The 20445-nt window shown below is 48.0% G+C and overlaps 1 protein-coding gene across 1 annotated transcript in view; it reads left to right on the top strand.

The window, feature by feature from the left end:
• VANGL1 (VANGL planar cell polarity protein 1) overlaps positions 1-15548 on the top strand; it is a 40953-nt gene extending 25405 nt beyond the window's left edge. The window contains exons 5-8 of the mRNA XM_057404140.1: positions 5768-5901; positions 9226-9358; positions 11316-11550; positions 12390-15548. Of these exons, the coding sequence (XP_057260123.1) occupies positions 5768-5901; positions 9226-9358; positions 11316-11550; positions 12390-12650 (763 nt within the window). The 3' untranslated portion in view covers positions 12651-15548. The remainder of the gene's footprint in view (positions 1-5767; positions 5902-9225; positions 9359-11315; positions 11551-12389) is intronic.
• Positions 15549-20445: the final 4897 nt, after the last annotated feature.

Genomic DNA, 20445 nt, shown 5'->3' with positions numbered 1-20445 from the left:
CAGAAAACCTGTATGTTGAAATCCCTCCTGCATCAGGGATTAACTACTCTATTGCTTAGTTGGTATGTTGGTTCTGCTTTTTGTCTCACAAACCAGAAGACTTGGCATAGTGTGTGTTCGTGAGCACAGTGTCTTGGACCATGCAGGGCAGAAAATGGGAGATCTGTACCTAGAAACGGGGCTGGTGCCCTCCTTAAAACATTCATGTGACAGCTGTTCAGATGGATGGGGGCACACTTAAATTCCTGTTCTTTGATTTTACTGCGCTGAGGTTTCCTTCCCTTCTCCAGTAAAGGTTTGACCCTGCAAACTCTCTTCCCAGGCTGACCAAATGCCAGAAGTTGGGTATCTAAAACAAACTCTCTGCATCCTGGTCACTCGGTGCCTGTTGCAGGGAGGGTGAGGATTGCGTTTCCTTGTTTTAGCTGAGCAGAGACTTCAGTTGTGGTTGTCTGACAAGAAAGTGTGGTTTTCCTGTTCCTAGGGGCTGTGGCCTTGTTCTCTTCCCACTACCTACCTGAAATGCTGTTGTAGTTACAACACTCAAAAGGCATTTTTCTCCTTTGCTTGTTTGGCCACAGCTGCCGAAGGAGTTCCTTGTCTTGGCATCTGTACTGAGATCTGACTCTGGCTCTGTTTACTGGAGAGGACAAAGCTGTAGCTAAGGCATTGGTGCTACTGCTGGCACTGCAAAGCTCTTCTGTGTGACCTCTGTTCTCTTGGGAGCTTTTCTGCTTGGAAAGGACAGTGAGTACCAAATCACTTGTGCTCTGTCAGCTTACAGGAGATGGACCCTGATGTGGCCATGCTGCATGGGGAGCATCTGGGCATCATACCTTACTATGGTAGCCAGACCAGGGTAGCAAGTCTGTGTTAGAAGGATGTTAGAAATCCCTTCGGCAACTGTTCTCAGCAGGGGTGTTGGTGTGGGAAGCATTTTTGTTTCAGTTATTTCCAGTTCTATTTCTGAGGTTTCAGTCCTGGTGACTTTGCATTGGAAGAGCAGTCAAGTAGAGCAGTCAAGTGTGGTGAAGGACCAGGAGCTTGAGCCCCACCTCTGTGTCTAGCAAAAGAGTATGTGAAGTAAAGGGGTTTTCAGGGAAGGAGGTGCTTCTGGGGAGGCACAGGAGTTTCCTGAGCCCATTGGGTGTGAGCTGGCAACAGTGCTAGGGGAGTACAGAGTGCTGTGGGTGAGCAGCGCAGCACTCCAGGAGACCTCAGCATCTCTTACAGTAGTTAAGCTTGATACAGCTGTAGGCTAGAGAGAGCCATGGAGGCAGAGCTGACTCTCTGTGGAAGTTTCTTGCATGCAATCCTTGCTCAGCTTCTCTTTGAGGTGCCAGCGCTTCCTGACTGGCTGTGGTATGTATTTTGTGTGCCCAGAGAGCTTGGCTTGTTTGGATGCTGTCTGTTTTGAAAAACATTAGTAAAAAGTGTTGTTGGAGGAGTGGCATCTGTGTTGGAATCATTGTATTAAATAACCCCAGGCTTCCTCAGCCTTCAGTTAACACAGCACTAATCAGGCCTCTCTGACTATCCCTGTGGGTTTTAGGTGTGCGGGTCACCCTAAACTCTGATGCAGGATTTGCATCTATAGAGAAGTAAGTGCTTTGGCAGCAAACAGCTCTTTCTATATGTGTACTTTTATCTGTTACAAAACCATGATGCCTTGGACAATCAGCAGTGTCTACATCATGGTTGGTATGGCACCGTGACAGGCTACATTTATAGCTTAGCAGGAAGGCACAAAGCTGCTAAAACCACGTGAATGATGGTCTCTAGTATGTCCAATGGCAACTTTGGGTGTCAAGGTGTGGCTTCAATCTCTTTCTTTTATTTTTCTTATTATATTCTTTCTCACTAACCCTTCCTCATCATTTCAGAAGATTCAAATCCCTTTTCCTAGAAACCAGCAGGGCCCAAAGCCAGCATTTTGATTATATAAACAAGCTTCTTTCTTTGTGCTTTGCTTCAGTATGGCATTGGCTTGTTTTCCTGGAAATCCTCTAAAAAAGCCGAAGTCAGTATTGGTGTAGCCATGTCACAGAAGGCAAATACAAAGCCAGAATGAGCTAGAGTACAGCAAGACCTGAGGTATCAAAATCCCAGGTAGGAGCAAGTATTCAGGCAAAACTGTTCCCAACTTACCTTCCAAGAGAAAAGAATTGGCAACAGTTGCTGCCTTTGTGTCCCGTATTCCCCTCCTCCACTTCCTTGGATGCCCTGTACAAGTTAATTCATTACTGTTTGTAAAGGACTCTGCTGCCAAATGCCACTGAGGTACCCCATGGGGTCTGCTTGTTTGCTTTCCCTCTTGGCAGCGTGCTGTGACACTGCCTTCTCCAGGGTAGTGGTGATGATCATTTAGAACAAAACAAAACTGACCCTCCAACTGCAAAAAAAGCAAAGCAACAAACACAGAGAACCTGACTGGTACAGCCTGCAAGGAAAACTGGGTTTCCAATAGGCTACTGGCCTGTATGAGAGGGTTTTTTTCCCCTCCGGTTGAAGGTTTTGAGTCTGAACTGTTGCATGAAAATGCTTTTTTGTCTTGATATGATCTTCTTCCTAGGACATGGGGAAGGTCCTCGCTCTGACCTTCTCCAAGCAGGCAGTGAAGTACTGAAACTTTCTGTTCACTTTCTTCCTGTTCCTCCCTATTCCTTTAAAGTCATAAAGGCAAGGGAAGCCTCCGTTTGCTGAAGTGTGGGGGAATGAATGCAGTTACTGACATTGTGCTGAGCTCTTAGACACTGCTCCAAGGGAAGAGCTTCCAAAAGCGGGGGCCGGGAAGGCTGCCAGTTCCCGTTCCCATTGGAGCTGGGGTGTGTGTGAAGAGGAGGCCTGCTGCAGTCAGTTCACCTTGCTTGCCAAGCCAGGGTCTGCCCTGCAGTGGAAAGTCCCAAACCCCCTGAATTTCTGTGAGGAGACAGCAGCCTTCCACAGCATTTTGCTTTGCTCACAAACTGTGAGACTATTGCTCCGCAGGGCTGCTCTGGATGGCTGTTGGCTTGTGATTGCCTTCCTCCTTGCACATTGTGTTGTACAATTTAGGTCCCTTTCTGCTATGCTTGGGATGGCTCTGCCTGTTTGGGGGGGTGGGGGGGTTCTTGTTGCTTTGCAGCTCCTTATGGGGCAGGGCTGGCTGTCCTGAGCTCTGCAGGGTGAGGCTTTCCCTTGATGTGGCTGAAAAGGTTGAGCAATGCAGCTCAGAAGGCTCTGATTCAGCCTTCTCCTCTCTTGCTAATTATTGTGACCCTTCTAATTTTCTTGTCTGCAGCATCTTCTCTTCATTTTTTTTTTCCCTTTTTCTTCAAAAGAGAATTTGCAGAGTCACAGTATAGCCATCTCCATAACCTGCGGTGCTTAGGATGACCCCATACTTAGGGAGACACAAATAGGCTGCTACAAGTTTAGGAAACTAATGTCTACTTACAATTCTCTCCCTAGAAAGCAGACCCTCTCTGTCATTTGGGGTATCTCTTATGTGGGCCTGAGCCTGTACTGGATTTGCATTGTCAATAAATAGCTAGGCTTTCAATTTTCAGGGCAGTTATTGCAATGTAAAAGCTTTATTGTGTTTAGATTTTGAGTGGATGTGACAATGAATTAGTGGAGTAGGTTATTTAGGAGATGGAAGGGGGTAGTAGTGGGTGGGGAAAGCTGGCATCCTGATGATAACAGACTCTGTGGTGTCCAGGGAAAAAGTGTGTGTATTAAAGTAAGTTATTCTCTCCTGTGATGCATTTTGCTTTATCCTGATAGAGCTAGGAAGTCAATGGAGAACCTTCATTTCCCTCTGCTGGGATGGAAGTCTCAGTACTGTCTGGAATGAGGACACTGTATTAGCAGAGTAAAACTGTTTCATTTTTATCTTGTTGGTTTTGGTTAGTCTTGGTTTTTCAGACATTGTGGTTTGGGATGAAACTCAGTGGAGCTTTGCCTTCTTGGGAAGTGGACGTGGAAAAACTTGGTCATGTTTGAATGCAGTCAGAAAGGGGAACATGTGCTGTTGCCACATGACTTCTTTTATGACATTTTGTTTTTAAGCGGCAGCAAATTCACAGTAGAAATCACAAGTTTGGCAGGGAGGAATAAACTGCCTTTCATTTGTTCTGTTAGCGCCTATGTGTGTGTGGCAGTCGGTCAGTTTGTGCTTCATGAAAGGGAAGTTATTTCCTTGGTTAAATAGTGCCTTTTTATTGCATATCAATAGCTGAGTGCTTCAATGGAGTTGCTTTTGATGAACCTGCTATGAGGAAATACGAAGGTAAAGATAAAGCTTCTTCAAGATGCTTTAGCTGGATGCAGAAGAAACCTGCATCCAAACAGTCCTGAAGAATTTGCTTCAGAAGTCATGGATTAGTCATCTTAAGGTTATACAGCTAACAAAATATATGGTACTGTACCTTAATACTGGCTGCTGAAAGTAAACTGAACAAGTCTGGGTTTGTTCTTCTTTCTCAGGATCTGGTGAATGGGCTGGAATCTACACTTAATTCACTGATCAGTGGCAGAGGGTGCGTGTGTGGTGTTTAAATCACTGGGGTGTGATGCAAAAGTTTAATATTAGCACCAGGCACAGGAAAATTGAAATTGCTCCTCTGGGAGCGTGCCTTGAATCAGTCGTAGTGCTGAGAATTGAATTTAGGTCTTAATTTGCCGATGCCTTCTTTTCCCACGTTCCCATCCTTGTAATATTTTTTTCCTATGTTGTAACATGTGTGAGAATACTCGGTTGCTTTGTTGCTAAGTGTGAACTTTACAATTAACTGGCAACAAACATGTTGGCAGTTCCCTTTATAATATTTGTGGGTTCAAAATGAAATGTGGATTCTTGGCAAACTCCAGCTGACTGAATGGCTGATCTTGGTGACTTGCTCAGGACACTACTGCCAGCCAGACCACACTGGGGCATGGAGCCAGAGCAGCGTGGAGAGAGCCATGTCCTGGATCCCGTTTGTGTGTGTTGGCATTTCTAAACACCATAGCTGTGCCTTGTTCTGCAATACTGTCCTATTTGTTGGTAGCAGTGCCTACAGACACCTCTGTTATTGAAATGATTGCAAAGGAAGATACCTCTGGGTTGAGCCTTTCCTGCTGCTGGCATGTGTGCTGTTTTGCTCCCGTGTGTCATCATGTTATGTAGAGGCATCCCTTCAAAGGGATGGAGGGAGTGTCACTGCTGCCCATTCTCTCCTTCCTGGGATTTAACAAGCAAAACTGAGGTAATCCCTTCTCCCGCAGCCACACTCCTCAGGCAGTGATCTTATCTTGCTGGAGAGATTTGGACTCTTGTCAATGCTCTCATGGAGGAGCTCTGAGGTGCGGCTGGAAATGACTCAAAGGGAAAAGCATCCATCCCGAGCTGGTCCCTCCATCTAGGCTGGCCAGCTACAGCAGAACCTACGTGGTGGTGCTCTGAGCTTCAGCCTCACAGCCAAGGCAGGCTGAGCTCTTGTTCTGTATTTCCCATACTGCAGGCAGCCTAGTGCTTCAATCTGTGCTGCCCTTGTTTAGGGGTTTCCTGTCATCTTCCTCATGAGGTGAGGGCACATTTATTGTGCATTTCAAGTCAAATTTCAGGTCCCAGGGTTAACTAATATTCTGTTTATTGCACAATTCTGTGGGTGTGACAATCCTAACCCAATTAATGTGGCTATTTCTTTTTTATTATTATCCTTTTCATTTATTTTAAGGAAACAAAAGAACTTGTTGCATTTTAGGGGGCTTTGTCTTGTATTTTGTTTGTTCTCTCTGTCCCTAGCATCCAGCGAGCTGCACTGGTGGTCCTGGAAAACTACTACAGAGATTTCACAGTCTACAACCCAGCCTTACTAACAGCCTCCAAATCCCGTGCAGCCAAGCACATGGCTGGCCTGAAAGTCTACAATGTTGATGGTAGGTGAGGTAAAATGCAGTTTCTGAGACTGGGTGGGATGGGGAAGGGCTGGGTTGGCTTTATGCTTTGTTATGCACACATTCTCACCTTTTTGCTTTGCCAAATCCTTGTCTCTTGCTGGAAATCTTCCTAACAGTGCCGAGTTTGCCAGTTCCCCATGACTTTACAGATGTGTTTAGCCCTCAATACGGCTTTTGTTTTTGCCAGGCGAAGTGGCCAAGTTTTGGGTCAGGCTTTATAATCATGTGGCTTGACAAGTACTTTTTGGCACCACTGCTTGTTTTAGACAGCCTCTGCTTTTTGTCGCTCTTGGGCCATCTCCTTGGTTGTGATAGTACAATAAACACAACTTTTAACCTAAATGAGTTCCCCAGTGGTTTATTGTGATGCTTCCACAGGCAGCCTTCAGGAAAGCGAAGAAGGTTGATACCAATGTGGGAAGAAAAGCAACTGTGTAAGCAGCAGTTGCCACTGAAAGCAACGCTTGTCAGCCTGCAGCTTTAGCACTAAATTAGCTATGCCTGGCTTATGCATGGCTGTGCTCCTAAGTCATCCTGACACTAAGCAGTTCATGGAAATTCAGACACAGATAACTATCCCCTTTGAGCTTTGCCATTCAACAAACCTGTTTCAAGCTTCTGGGCTTTAAAGAGGCCTGTGGATGGATGGATGGATGGGTGGGTGGATCCCTGTGGCCACTCAAAGCAGTAAAAACTGGACTTAAATCATTTGGCACTCTTAAACCCTATCAATGAAAGCTAGGCTTGATAAGCAGGGTATGCTCAGCTATCACAGCCTTTATAAAAGTACACATTCCTCTGATAGAAAAGCTGAAGCTGTAGAGGGAAGCTTTTATGGTGAAGGGTGACTGAAATCTTGTGGCAAAATGTGGTAAGGCTCATCCTGCCCATTAATTTGTTAGTATTGAAAGGCTTTTAGAGCTGGGAAAGGGGGTTAGCTGGAAAGGTGGCTCTGCATGCAGGGTGTGGAGACTGAAACATGAAGGATGTCCCGTGGAAAAACATGGGACGTGATTGTTTTGCCTTCAACTAAGTTTCAGCGCCTTATGGGTGTGGGTTGAGGGTTTTTTGTGTAGATTAGGTTTTAAATGTATTTATTTCATTTTGGTGACTTCTGAAGTTTCCAAGACCTTATTCTAAATGTTTCCCCAAACCTGATGGAGCACTCCTGATCCAGAAAATTAATTGGAGGTTTATTTAGATCCTTACAGTAAGATGTCCCCATCCTGACAGAGGAAGTGGGAAGCAGAGGGGAGGGAGAGGGCAGTCTTGCCCATAGTGTGTCCCCTGCTGCCTGGAATGAGGAAGCTCAAAGATGAGAGAGAACAAATTGAGTTGGAGAGGGGAAGCAAGCAGACTTGTTCTGTACTCTTTCATTCCATCTGGCTCTCGGTGAGGCTGCTGTGTGGAAGGTGAGGGCTTCCGGATCCCAAAGGTGCATACCATTCACACCCAATGCCCCACCAGGCTGGCTGCAGGATGTGCCATTCTGGCTGGTAGCTGGCTTGTCTTCTCCTCTGATGCAGCACATCTCTTTGGGATGTGGCAGGGTCTCTGTTCTGCAGCACCTGCTGGGATGTTGGGACGCCCAAGCTCAGAAGTAAAACTGTCGGTCTGATAGTGTAGTACCTTAGGAGCTGATAGCTCACAGGCTTTGTTGGAAGAGAAGGAGCTAGAAGGAAGCTCTACAAGTGGCTGGCAGGCCTTTCCAAGTGGCAAGCTCATGACCCTGCCAGGGCCTGAAAATCTGTGCCTTTCCCTTGTGGGGCAGTAGCATTCTTTGTGCAGTGCCGCTGCCTTTGCAGATGTGGAAATCTCAGGCTTAGAGGCACATCTTTAAGAAGATTCCCATCCATTTGATGAAGCAGACTGTAGTTCTGGCTGCAGCTTACCCTGGCATGCTGACAGTCTCTTATGCCTTGCATGTGAAAAGACAGTAATGCTATTAAGGCAGCCTAATTTGTTGGCAGCTTTTGTCTTTGATACTGGAGCAGCCAGGAAGGAAAAAGTCTTGCTGTAATCTCTCTTGTACAGAGTGGGGAGGCTCACCTTCAAAAACAGGATTTTCATCACTGGGCATAGCCAACAAAGCAAATTACAGTTGTAATCCCAAACTGGGAGCTAGTATCTCCCTTGAGTCACATCCTCCATTTCAGGGCTGTCAGTCTGAAGTGTTTAGCCCCTTCAAGAAGCTGTCTGTGTGAATGCTTGTCCTTCCCATGCTGAGTGAACTTCAGGCTTCTGTCCTGGAATGTGCTTTGTGCTTTTTAGGAAAGAAACCATAAGAGTTGCCCTTGCATGAGTAGAACAATTTTAAGCATGTCCATGCAACTGATTGGTCTTAACCACTGCCTGTTGAGAGTGGGGGCCTTCAGAGCACTTAGTCAGAAAAGCAGCTTTTGGTGGTTTGAATGCAGTCCAAGACTTCTTCATTTCCCCCTCTGGGCAGAGCCATCTTTAGATAGAAGGGTTGGTAGGCTTATGGGGCAACATTTTTTTGCCTCTCTGCCTGAACAGCCAGAGCTGTGAGCTTCATGGGGGAGCTGAAGAACCTACTACTGTATTTTAAGGTCACTAGTTAAGGTAATGCAGTAGACAGCTCTGTCACTTAAAGTGGGTGTTACAGAGCAAATTGCAGCTTCCCTGTTGCTGTGCCTGTGAATGATCTGTTAACAGCAACAGAAGCTGTAAGGCAGGTGTGCTCAGAGTGCCATGAGAAACTGCTACACACATAGACCCCAGCCTGCTCTAGTGCAGGAATGCTGCTGCTCTGACAGCATCTGCCCTTCTGGGAAAGCCTATGCTTTATCTAAAGGTGACCCTGCATCCTGGTTTTCCTTCCTGCGCGTAAGTGTCTGGAGTTTGGCTTTTGTTCATTCATCTCCATGTCTCATGATGCTCTTGTGTTTGTCTTTCTCCTCTTTCCAACTCCTCAATTCTTGTGTGCTCGCACTGTCTTGTTGCTGAAATGTGGTATGTTCCAGCTGCTCTTGCCTTCAAACTGAAAACATATATAATGGGTGGTAAGTTGCATCCTTGGCATGTGCACCTCACCTCTGCCTTTGTGTATGTGTCATCCCAACTAACTTCCCTTATCCACGTGTCAAAGCTCCCTCTCTAAGCCTATGCTGCCTAGCAGGGTTTCTGCCAGAGCTCCCGAGGACTGGGGAAGGGTTTATAGCTTCAGCTGGGAAGGCTGGAGCCACAGAGCACTTGACAGATGCTGTGGGGCACTGGTCTGTCCCAGCCCCAGTCCTGTGGCAGTAACACCACCTTTTTTTGGTCTGTCCTTGCCTCTCCAAGGCCCAGGGAACAATGCATCAGGGCAGTCCCGTGCCATGATTGCGGCTGCGGCTCGTCGCAGGGACTCCAGTCACAACGAGCTCTACTACGAAGAGGCTGACCATGAGCGGCGAGTGAGAAAGCGCCGTGCAAGGTAAAGCCATCCCCTCCTGTGAGGCTCAGCCATGTGGGGATTGCCAAGCCTCACAGGAGCCTCTGATTTAAGGGGCCAGGGGTTGGCTGTAAATCTGTCACAGCGAAGAAGCGTATGAAATCCAGATGCATAAGGGATGGTGACAGCTTGTAACTGGGATTGTCTGAGGAGCATACATAAAACAGAGCTCGTGTATATTGTGCAGATAAGCTAATGCAGTGTCATGGATTAGGGAACAGTCCAGTGCTTGAGAAATCTGTGGTTACTTGCTGTAGGAAATCCCATTGTTTTCCCCCATGCCCAGGCTTGTTGTCTCAGCTCAAGTAATCCAGGGACAGGCTCCATAGAGTGCTTGGTGTTGCCTGTTCCTAGGTGAGGAGAATATTTGTGTTGGCACACTACTAAAAGGGGCAATTTGACTGCCCCCTTCAATGAGGTGTGGAGGAAAGATATGACCAGAAGTAGTTAGATGTTATTTTGGGCCATAGGTTTGTTTTCTTGCAGTCATACTTAGGCTGCAGAGCTGATGCATTGTTGACGTGACCCGAGATAGTGCCTCTATTTGCTCTGGAGCCTAATTACAGTTTGTAGTTAACATACCTAACAGTTTAAGGCAAGTTGCTTACGGACAGGCACCCCTGAACTGAGCTGTGTTTGGAAGCAATGTGCTGTAACTGGAAGGAGCTGGCTTGGTTTGTGTTTTCTTTTGGCAGTTTATATTTCAATGGGAAAGTGCTGTCATAGTGTGTGTCCTCTAGCCTGCTTTGGGCTGCCGTGTGCTCTGTAACCACTGTCTTTTAGGCTGTCTTGCAGCCTCAGAGCAATAGGAACTAAAACTTTCCTTTCTGTGCTGTGTAACATCCCAAGTGGGCCACATCTCCCCTGCTTGCTGAGTTTGGTTAGAACATATGCTTAGTCAGACAAAACCCATCAGTCACTAGAAGATCAGGCCAGATGTTTCAAAGGTGAAGGTCAGAGCTGCAACAAATATATGTGAAGAGATTAGAAACTGATTCCCAGTCTCCTCTTCCCCACAACCTGGGAAGGGGTCACGGTTTCTTGTGCTGTTCCTTATATACACTCTGAATGTGGTACTCTGTACCTGTGCTGGTTGTGAGGCAGCTTCCCCGGGCTTTAAGATGCTGTGGGTATTGAGGGCAGTGTGGAGAGTAGTTGGTGACTTGAATGGAAATCTAGTGTGATGCAAGTCCTGTCAGGAGGGGCAAAAGAGTTTAGTTGGGTGATTCTTCTACTATCATTGCTTTTTCCTTGCTAGCTGCAGCATAGCCCCTCACTTGTTCTTAGTTCTGGGCTAACTTGCAAGTGTTGTATACCATCTGTTTGCCTTTTTATGCAGTGGTCTTGGTGTTTGCTCACCTGTGCCAACACAGGAGTGGCTTGCAGAGGGTGCCTCTAGCTGCAGTGTTAGGTGTTGAGGGGGGAGCCCTATCACTGTTGAGTGGGGGTGCAGAGCCATCAGTCAGCAGCACAGTCTCTGTACCTGGCTGGTGTATGCCAGAGCATTGCAGCTTGAGACCATGGATTCTGTGAGCAGCCTGTGTCCTGGGTCATGCTGGTTTATAGCCAGCTTCTTCCTGACTGCTTGCCCATCCTTATGCTTCACCCTGCAGTCCTGTATGCTGGAACTGTTGTTTCCAAAGACATGCATTAGATGCAACGGCAGCTGTGTCTTGTTTGAATCATGTAACTGACGTTTATGCTGTGCTGGCAGAACCAAGTACAACAGTCAGGCTTTAAAGCCTTAATTGTGGTTTATGGCCCTCAATTGCTGGTCAAGGAAAGAAAGCTGCTGTCTACTGTTCAGATGGGAGGCAGTGACTCAGTAGCAAAGATGGGAATAGGAGCTTGCATGTCCTGACTCCCAGGCTCTGGCTTAACCACAGCTTAACCTACTTCTCTCATTATGACTCCTGCTATCCTGATTTTCCTTCTGCAGGCTTGTGGTTGCAGTAGAGGAGGCTTTCACTCACATCAAACGCCTCCAGGCAGAGGAACAGCAGAAAGCTCCAGGAGAGATGATGGACCCCCGAGAAGCAGCCCAGGCAATCTTCCCCTCCATGGCAAGAGCTCTGCAGAAGTACCTTCGCACCACCCGCCAGCAACAGTACCACAGCATGGAGAGCATCTTGCAACACTTGTCCTTCTGCATCACCAATAACATGACACCAAAGGTAGTGCTTTCTTTAACAGTGCAGGAAGGAGAGAGAAAGGGATAGCACATTTGTGTGTACACACAGGACAGGAAATTGCTGAAGAAGGTCAGTGGAGGTTCTCACAGTTGCTGTCTGTATATGGTCAGTGCATAGGCTGCATCAGGCCTTAAAGGGTCATGTTATCCACCTCCTACTCTTCACCTTCCCCTCTAAGAACATCCCACAATCCTAGCAAAGGATTAGAAATGCAAGAATTTACTCTTAGGCATTTATCCGGGACTTAACTACCCTAAGAGCAGAAATGCTATCAAGAGATGAGCCTTAGTACCTTCTCACTGGGATCCACCTGGTACCTTGCCCAGGTATACAAGGGGGAGTCCTGCCGCTGTTAAGAGAGCAAAGGAGACGTTAAAGCAACTAACATCAAACAGCATTCCCTGTTCTGCTTTCAGTCTTGCAGCCTCAGTCAGGCTGCAACTATGGAAACTCTCTGACTTCCACCTTAGCTTGGCCTGAAGAAGGGAGGGCCAGCTATTTCATCTACCTGTCTGGGACTGCTATTTTGGGATGGCTTGTGGGGCTGTACTGAACTGCTGCCAGATGGCACTGCTGACAGCAGAAGTCAGGGCTATAACTTTGGTGGGATGGACTGAAAGAGAATCTCCTGGTGCTTGTGTCTACTCCTGGGGTCTGAAAAGCTGGGAGGCACTGGGGCGAGGATGTCTCCTGAAGCGTGGAAGCTGAAACTCACAGCATGGCAAGCCCATGCTCGTGGAGCTGAACCTGGGGCTGGGAAGAGAGCATTGATGCAGAACAAGTGGTAGGACTGGTGCTAACACGTGTCCCTCTCCCGGCAGGCATTCCTGGAGCGTTACCTCAGCCCGGGCCCAACCCTCCAGTACGACAGGGATCGCTGGTTCTCCAAGCACTGGACTCTTGTCAGCGAGGAAGCGGTCACGAGCGGGTTACAAGACGGCAGCGTCTTTGTGCTCAAGTGCTTGGACTTCAGCCTTGTTGTTAATGTGAAAAAAATCCCCTTCATCAAACTCTCCGAGGAGTTCATAGACCCCAAATCTCATAAATTTGTCCTCCGCTTACAGTCTGAGACTTCAGTCTAAGGGATTCTGAGGGTGGGTTCCTTGGGGATTGGATTTTGTCTTTCAATATCGTGCTTTTTGGGTTTAAGTTCCCCGATGCTGACTGAAACTGGCAGATGATGGACCAGTAATATTTGACCATCTGCACTTTATTTGGAAAGGGGAGGGAGGGGGGGAGTTGGAATATCTTATCTAGAAAGAAATATCTTAAGAAGCGACAGGGTGACTTGGCTCGGTTAGCTCAGCCTTGGAGACAGAACAGAGTTTTCCCCTTTTCCCCCCCATTTCCAGGCACACTGTAAGTCTCACGCTCGCTCTTTTTCCTCACGATTGCAACATGGGTTATTTTTGTTGGAGCGCTGCCTTTACGCCATACACACGCCTGTGCTTTGCCTCTGCTTTTCCTACCTGCAGCTGTTTCTGAAGAGTATATTGCTCACCTCTGCTGTAGAAACCTGCTTGCATGAGGATGTGGCAGTCCCTGTTCGCTCGGGAAGGAGAAGGTATCAAAGGGAGGGTGTGAGGGGGCTGCTTCTGAGAGCCACCTCATCTGAGGACCGAAGACTTCTTTTTTCCTCTCTCCATATGCCCTCTTCTGTCTGAGCTGGACCTATATGAGCACAGTGGGATGGTTTTGCCTTCCGTGTCTCTGAAGTTGCTTGTCTTGAACTGGAACAGCCCATTTGTAGCTCTTCTGATTGATTTTGTTTTATGTTTTTATCCCGGTGCTTGTTAGTGAAACTGTTCTGTGTGACACAGCTCCCTGTTATCTCTCACCTGCTTCCTCTCTCCTGTTTGCCTGCATCTCTGTTGGGCACTCCCAAGGCTCCCTGTTTCTGTATTCTCTCTCTGGCTTTCCCAATGTGTTTCTCCAGCTGCAGTCCCCTCGGGCTCTGCCTTACTGCCACTTCCTTTTGCACCTGCAAGGGCTGCCTATTTGCACTGGGACAGGGGAGGTGAATAGCTGGCCCCTCCTCAGATAAATCACAGACCCTCCCTGTGCCTGACAGCCCCTTTGATGGGAAGGGGGTGCAGGCAGGAATGTGCCCCTCCCTCTCTAGCCAGCTTCAAGTATGTCTGGAGGAAAGGAGGAGGAGAGGAGCCAGGGAAAGGGCTGACCTCTGCCATGTGCACTTGCTTTGGAGAACTGCTGTATGTCGTTCCCCACCATACGCCTTCAGCTCTAGCTGAGAAATACCAAACTCTGTCTGAATGTTGAAAACCTGCCTGCCTCCTGCCTTTCTTGGCCTTTCTGTACTGGGGAGCTTCTGCTCAATGCTGGGATCTGCTCCTGAGGTGTGCAGTTTTGTTTTGCTTTTGTCCATCAGAGCGGCTTTGGCACCACCTGAGTCTCATGGGGTTTCAGGAGGTTTGCTTTTTATGATGAAGCCTAAAGCAGTGTCTCATTGCTGGCACAGGGCATGGTGTGACTCCAGAGCCAGCTCTGAGGCTGGCAATGAGCTGCCTTCTGTCAGGTGTCAGCTCTGTGGCGGTGGATTTGTGTGTGAATGCAAAATGATTCATTTTTCCCAGTCTTTTGCCATGCAAATGTCTGTTATCAGGACAGGATCTGACCTGCCCTCCATATGGATGTCTTAACACAGAGGGCCCAGTTCTACCTAAGCCAGTGCCTTTTGTTGCCAGGGTGAGTGGTCTTCTGAGATGGGCTGTGGCAGCTCTCCTGTTCCCTTTGGCCTTCCCTGGGCTCCTCAAGCAGCTCATGGGGCTGCCTCCATACTCCCATCAGCATGAGGTGGCCCAGCTAAGAGTGGGGCTCTGCTGGTCCTCCATGGCATGGCTGGTGTGGGCTGGCTGGTGCCTACCACAAGCTGGTGGGAGGGAGCAGCCACCTTAAGCTGGGAAAGGGCAGGGTGTCAGCAGCAATGGAGCTGCGGATAGTCCTCTTGGGATGGAGGGAGCACAAGGGCCCAAAGTGGTGATTCCTCATTCAAGTGATGCCTGCAGTGTCCTGCACCTTACTTACAAGTGTGTGGAAGTCACCTGGATCCTATCTTCTCCATGTAATGTGCCAGATGTGCTTGTGAAGAAACTAGATGGTGTGGTACATGATGGGAGCAGACCCATGTCCCTTAAAGGATAGGAAGTAGGTAGAGTTTTTCCTTCTCTAAACTTAGTGTTTGGTTTTCTTTCTAGGTCAGGCTTTCTGGTAGTCTGTATAGGGACTCCTTTATTGACTGTGGCCTTTGCAGTGTTTTAATTAGAAAATATAGATTGGTTTATTCCTTTAAACAAAAAAGGTGGGGGGAACTATATGGTATCTCCTCACATTTTGCTCTCCTGAAGATGTATGTGGCTTTCATGATGTGCATCACTGGCAAGGTGGGAGAGCCTGGGAGACTGGGGAGCACTTCTGCCTGTGTGTAGGCTGCTGCCTGTGGCTGGATTGGCTCCTTTCTGTGAAGCCAAAACAAGAACCCTCTTCCTGGGGGCTCGGGTGTGCTGTGTGCATGAGAGCACCTTCTCATAGGCACCTCTGCTGAAGTTTTTCCTCTTTGCCAGGTTTTCTTTCCCCTTTCCTTTCCCTGCCCCACCAGGGGGACTGTCTGACAGGATCTGCTCAGGAAACTCATGTCTTAATCCCATTAAATCCTTATACACATGGAGAAGCCAGGTGGAAGCGGTGCTTGCTTGCTCTAGATCTACTTCCTCATCAGTGCTGCCTTTTCTGCCCACCCATGGAAAGGACACTGTCAGTGGGGGCCAGCTCCTAAATTAAACACTCCGCCCTGTGTCAGCAGCATGAATGCATTGCCTGATTAAATCTGAAGGAGAGGATTTGGACTCTCAGATGGTCTCTTTAGAATGCAACCTGCTTAAGGTTAAGGACAGATTCAAAGAGGAATCAGGACTCATGAGTATTCCCTGTTCTTGTGTTTCAAGACATTCTGTTTCTCAGGGTCTCTCCCCTCGCTACAGTATTGGAGGACTATTTCATACCTACTTCACTGGGGTGTCGTGAGGCTAAACTCAACTTGTCAAGTGCTTTGAGATCCACAGATGGATTTGTGGCATCTATAGGAATTCAGACTCCTCATAAGAACCCTGAGCGGCAAGAGCAGCCTGGTTTGTTTAACTCTGTTTATAGCCAGCTAATGAGTAAGAATCGAGTCACAGGGAACACGGCTCCCATCCAGATCCTGCACTCCTTCCTTCTGTAGAGCTTGCCAAGAGCTCAGCATAAAAATAAGGCTTGAAGGGTTTTGCCAGCCAAGAGCAGGCTGTTTTCCTCCAAATGCCTTTCCTATCCACACTGTCTTCATGCACATATTCTCCCTCATCTCTCCCAGTCTGGATTCTTGTACCTGGCTGGGAATTGTGTTTCTTTGGAGTTCAAATGGTTTATGAGACAGCCCTGTTTTTGAATTGAACAATTTCCCCTCAGCAGAGATCCTTGCACTGGACATCCTTCACTAAAGACTGCACCATGTGATAGTGTTGCCCCACTCCTCTGTTCCATGTTGGTGTTTTCCTTGTGACTATCAAGTATGCTTCTTGGACACTTGAAATGCTTTGGGTTTTTTTTTGGTCTCAGATTTGTAATACCCTAAATCCAAAGCCATGCTGAGATCTTCCAAACCCAGCTGCAGCTATTTGAACTGTTATGGAACAGATGGAGATGGCTGTGGGTTTCCATGAAGCCTGGCTTTCTGTTTCATGACTAAAGAGGGAAAGATACAGATTTCTCCCAGCTTCTAGGAGCTGTGGATATTACGCTTGCAGGGGGGCTATAGGAGAGGAAGGCAGATCTGATTTTAGCTTCTGCCAGCTATTTCTCCAACTTCTGCCTCTAAAACTTTTCCTGCCAGCAGCTTCAGTCATTCCAGCTCCCATCCTCTCCTCTGTGTGGGATTTTTTTCCTTGACATTCCCTAGGGAGGCAGGACAAGTATCCACTGGGATGGGAAGTGCTGGGGCTGCAGTTTGGGAGCAGCTCACAATAAGGCACAAGGTTGGAGGAGGTCTGAACAAATCCCACCCCTCGTGGAGCCTCTTAACTTTTTCCTTTGGGATGGGGATCTCCATGCAAAGCCTCAGGAATCTGCTGTTGCCAAGTATGCCAGAAGCTGTGAGAGAGCTGATTCTCAAGTTGGCCCTGCCCTGCATAAGTAGCTTTTGAAGTCTTGTTTGAGATGTGCTGGTTTCCAATGCTTGCTTTTGAAGAACTGGAAAGATCCATTCTGTGCTGAACGTGGAATCCTCTTCAAGCCAATTCCATCATCTTTCTTACCAAAACTTGTAAATCTACCCTTTTCCAAAGGGAAAACAAAAAGTCTTTGACAAAACACTGTAATCTGGTCCCAGGCTCTGCTCTTCTTGTGCTTAGTTCTGCCCTCCCCTATGAGAGCTGTTGATGGGAAGAGTGTGCAGATGTCTGTTTCCTCATTCAGCTTGTGTGTCTGTGCTTTTCCTTCATAGGTGTGTGCATTATACATGTCTAAAGCCTCAAGCCAGGCTCAGTGGTTCAGTGTTCAAACTGTGTGAAGAAGGAAGCTCTTAGGATTGAACTGTTTGAGTTTTGCTAAAAGCAAAAGTAAACCTACCCAAAACCCCCAAATTTCTGTCTTTTATAAGATGTGGCTTTGGGCCACAAAGTCTCCCATGGGAATACACATCCTGCTTTCAGGCTGCTGCCTCCAATAGATGACCAAAAGTTGCCGTTCCCAACCGCTACTCTATGACTGCTTTGGAATACTCCTGAGCCAGGTCCCCTCATTACACCAGTGCTACAACTGGTGTTACCCTCCCTCTGCATCCCTCCAAGAGACTGTGTTTCTAATCCCCATAACGTACTGAAGCCCTGTGGGCAGCTAGCCCTGCCCAGAGAGAGCATCCTTCCCTCTGGCTGCACCTCTCGCCAGCACTGGTGATGCTTGGGAGTATCTCCTGCACTGAGGGGTGCTGTGTCTGCCTGCACAGACAGTAACTGTGAAGGAATCTTACACTCTTCTGTGCCTGTTTCTTGGATTCAGCATTACTGTGTCTTGGGGAAGGCGGTCCTTCCCTTGCTCTCTTTTTGATCACTGTGTAATACTCTTTTTCTACACACACTGTATAGCAAGATGGGGTTTGCCAAGGTTTTCTAATCAATAGACACTAACCAGCATTTCTTTCTTTTTTCTCTTTGCACATGTGACTTTAACTGCAATGGTACATGGTCTTTTATGTTCTTTTTTCTAATTGTGAACTTAAGTAAGCAAATTCCTGGTGTCTGTGACATTAATGCACTGTGGGTCTTAGCTTAGTGAGTTGTTCTGTTCCAAGCTGGGTTCTCTTAAGTTATAGCTGGATGGGGGTTGTGTTGGTTTTTTGTTTTTTGGTTTGTTTTCTTTTTTTTTAACTGAAATATAAAAAATGTTTTACACTTTGCATATTTTGTACAGTAAAATTCTGGAAATAAACTGAAACCAGATTGGATTGCCCCACTCTTTCCTCTTCTCCTTCCCGACAGCATGGCTGGCCTTCAGGCATTCCTTAGCTGTGGCTGGGAGGGGGCCCTGCAAACATGTGGTTTAACCTTTCTGAGGTTGTCTTTGTCACCCTTGTTCTAGCCCTTTCTGCCGCAGTAGAATGCAAACTCGTTTATCACTCCAGAAGAAAGACTGGTGGGTGAGTGCTTTGAACACCTGAGATCTCAGATGATGGGGAGCAAATGCAGCTGAGGGGGGGGCCACAACTGGAGAGGGAACAGGTTTTTCTGCCTCCTGTCTTGTAGTTTCCACACAAATCATTCATTGCCGAGTTCTTTGCTTGGAGGAGTGGCAAGAGGAGGAAGAGCCAGTGCTCCTTGTCTGTGTGGATGCAGAGCCTGTGAGGTTGGTATCTCGCCTCAATAGCACCTCTGGGTGCAGCTGTCCCACCTCAGTTTCTGTCACCGGCATTCTGAGAGCTTGGAGAGGTCGAGCACAAGGAAAGGGGGGAGCAGCACCTTAACCTTCGCAGCCTTTGTTACCCACTCTGCAATTGGGAGTACCTGACCTCGTGGCTCTGCCCTGCAGATCCCCTCCGTGGATTTGACTGCTGGAAAAATCCACAGGATGCTGTTGTGGAGATAAGCAGCACACAGAAATGCTGATGGAGAGCACCAGCTAAATGGGTAGTTCTCTGCTTCGGGGGAGATGGATGTATTTAGGACTGCAGAGCACTGAACTAAGGCAGGAAGCAGGAAGGGTGGGATGGGGGTGTGCTCCGACCTGCCTCCTGCCCTCCCTTGATCTCTCTGCTTTTGATGTGTTTCCCCTCATCCTGCTGGTGCTTTGGCAGTGCCCAGCCCTGGGCTGTTTGCAGAGCAGCTCCTGGAGATGGGCAGGGAAGGGAAATGGGATGCAGCCACAGGTATGTCACGGGAAGGTGTGAGAAGCAGGGATTTGGCACAAACAAGGAAATGGGGCTTGTCAGCCTGGTCCTAGGCTCTTAGCTTTGAGATCCGTGTCTTTACATATGAGTTCAGCACATTCTGTTCCATGTGTGGCTTAGTGCTGATACTGAATCAACACCCAGTTGCTGCTGTTTGTGGCACTTTCTCTTCTGCTGTGGTTTGTGGAAGCTGATGGAAGGAACAGGCTTTGCCAGAGGGACCTGTTCCCTTGGCCTTCACCCAGAGCTCAGCCATCTGAATCATAAGAAGCTGCGGTGTATAGCTCAGCAGGAATTGGAGCTGAGGGTGCTGTTGTGGTTTGGCCAAGTCTTTCACTGACTTTCCAAGGGTCTTTGAGGTGTGATACAGCCTCAGGTTGCAGCAGTGGGTTAAGTTTTACCGGCCCAAACCTCTTGACAGAAAGGGGATGGAGGCTTTTGCTGGCAAATGATGCTTGGAGGGACCCAGCAAGCTGAACAAGAGGTAAGCACCTTCTGCCTGAGGGACATAGCAGGGTAGGGTCATTGGAGGAGATGCTTCTACACTGCCCTTCCTGACCACAATGGCATAAGGTTGTGGCTACTCTGAGACAGCACAACAACAGCCACAGGGGGAGAGGACTTGATGGCTGAAGTCTGGCTTAATCCACAAGAAGGTCAATTGTCCCCAGAAGGGACCAGGCCTCACAGTTATGGATGATCAGAAAACACCGACTTTGGGGAATTCAGTAGGGAGATATGAAACAAAGAGGCTGCATGCAGTTGGGGTGTGACAAACGGGTTAAGAAAGGGATTTGTCACCTTGGGCAACTGGTTCCAGAGGGCTACATGAAGTTCTAGCAGCACCTCACCGTGCAATGTTGTTAGCTAAGTCAATAATGCAGTGAAAGACCTGTTTGTGGAGGTGGGCAGGGGCTCAAACCCCAGAACAGCTTCTCCCAGTGCTATGTCCTGGCTCTGCTGTCTCAGCCCCAGATCTGAACTCCTGGAAGGAACAGGGCAGGATTGAACTTGGGGCCCTGGAGCTCAGGGCAGGTGTGGAAAGGGGATCTCTCAGCCGGACATGGTGTCTCACAACAGCATGCAGGAAGGGAAGGTGTGCTGGGAATTGGCCAAGCAGAATGCTTTGATTTGTCTTTCAACACCGCTCCTGAGTTTATGTTGGATGGGAAGGTGATGGGTTTAGGTTACAGACCTTTCCGGTTCTGGCAGAACGTTCACTGGGACAGGGGTAACCATTCCTTCCCTTTTCATGTGTGCATCCATGCACTGCCAGGGCTGAGAGAGCAGAGAGCACTGGGCATGGCATGTCTGCGGATGCAGGGAGGGATGGTGTAGTGGGGTGATTGCATATGCATAAACCACTATCTCCAAGCAAGGTCACCCAGGTTGCTTTGGAATGCAGTAGCAAGCTTTGCAGTAACAAGTCCTGCAGAGCATGT

Source organism: Pezoporus wallicus, unplaced genomic scaffold (assembly GCF_028554395.1).
Source record: "Pezoporus wallicus isolate ANWC-B61680 ecotype Strahan unplaced genomic scaffold, APGP_CSIRO_Pwel_v1 contig_6598, whole genome shotgun sequence".
NCBI lineage: Eukaryota > Metazoa > Chordata > Aves > Psittaciformes > Psittacidae > Pezoporus > Pezoporus wallicus.
The sequence above is the reverse complement of the archived record's forward strand: the minus strand, read 5'-3'. Positions and strand labels throughout refer to the sequence as shown.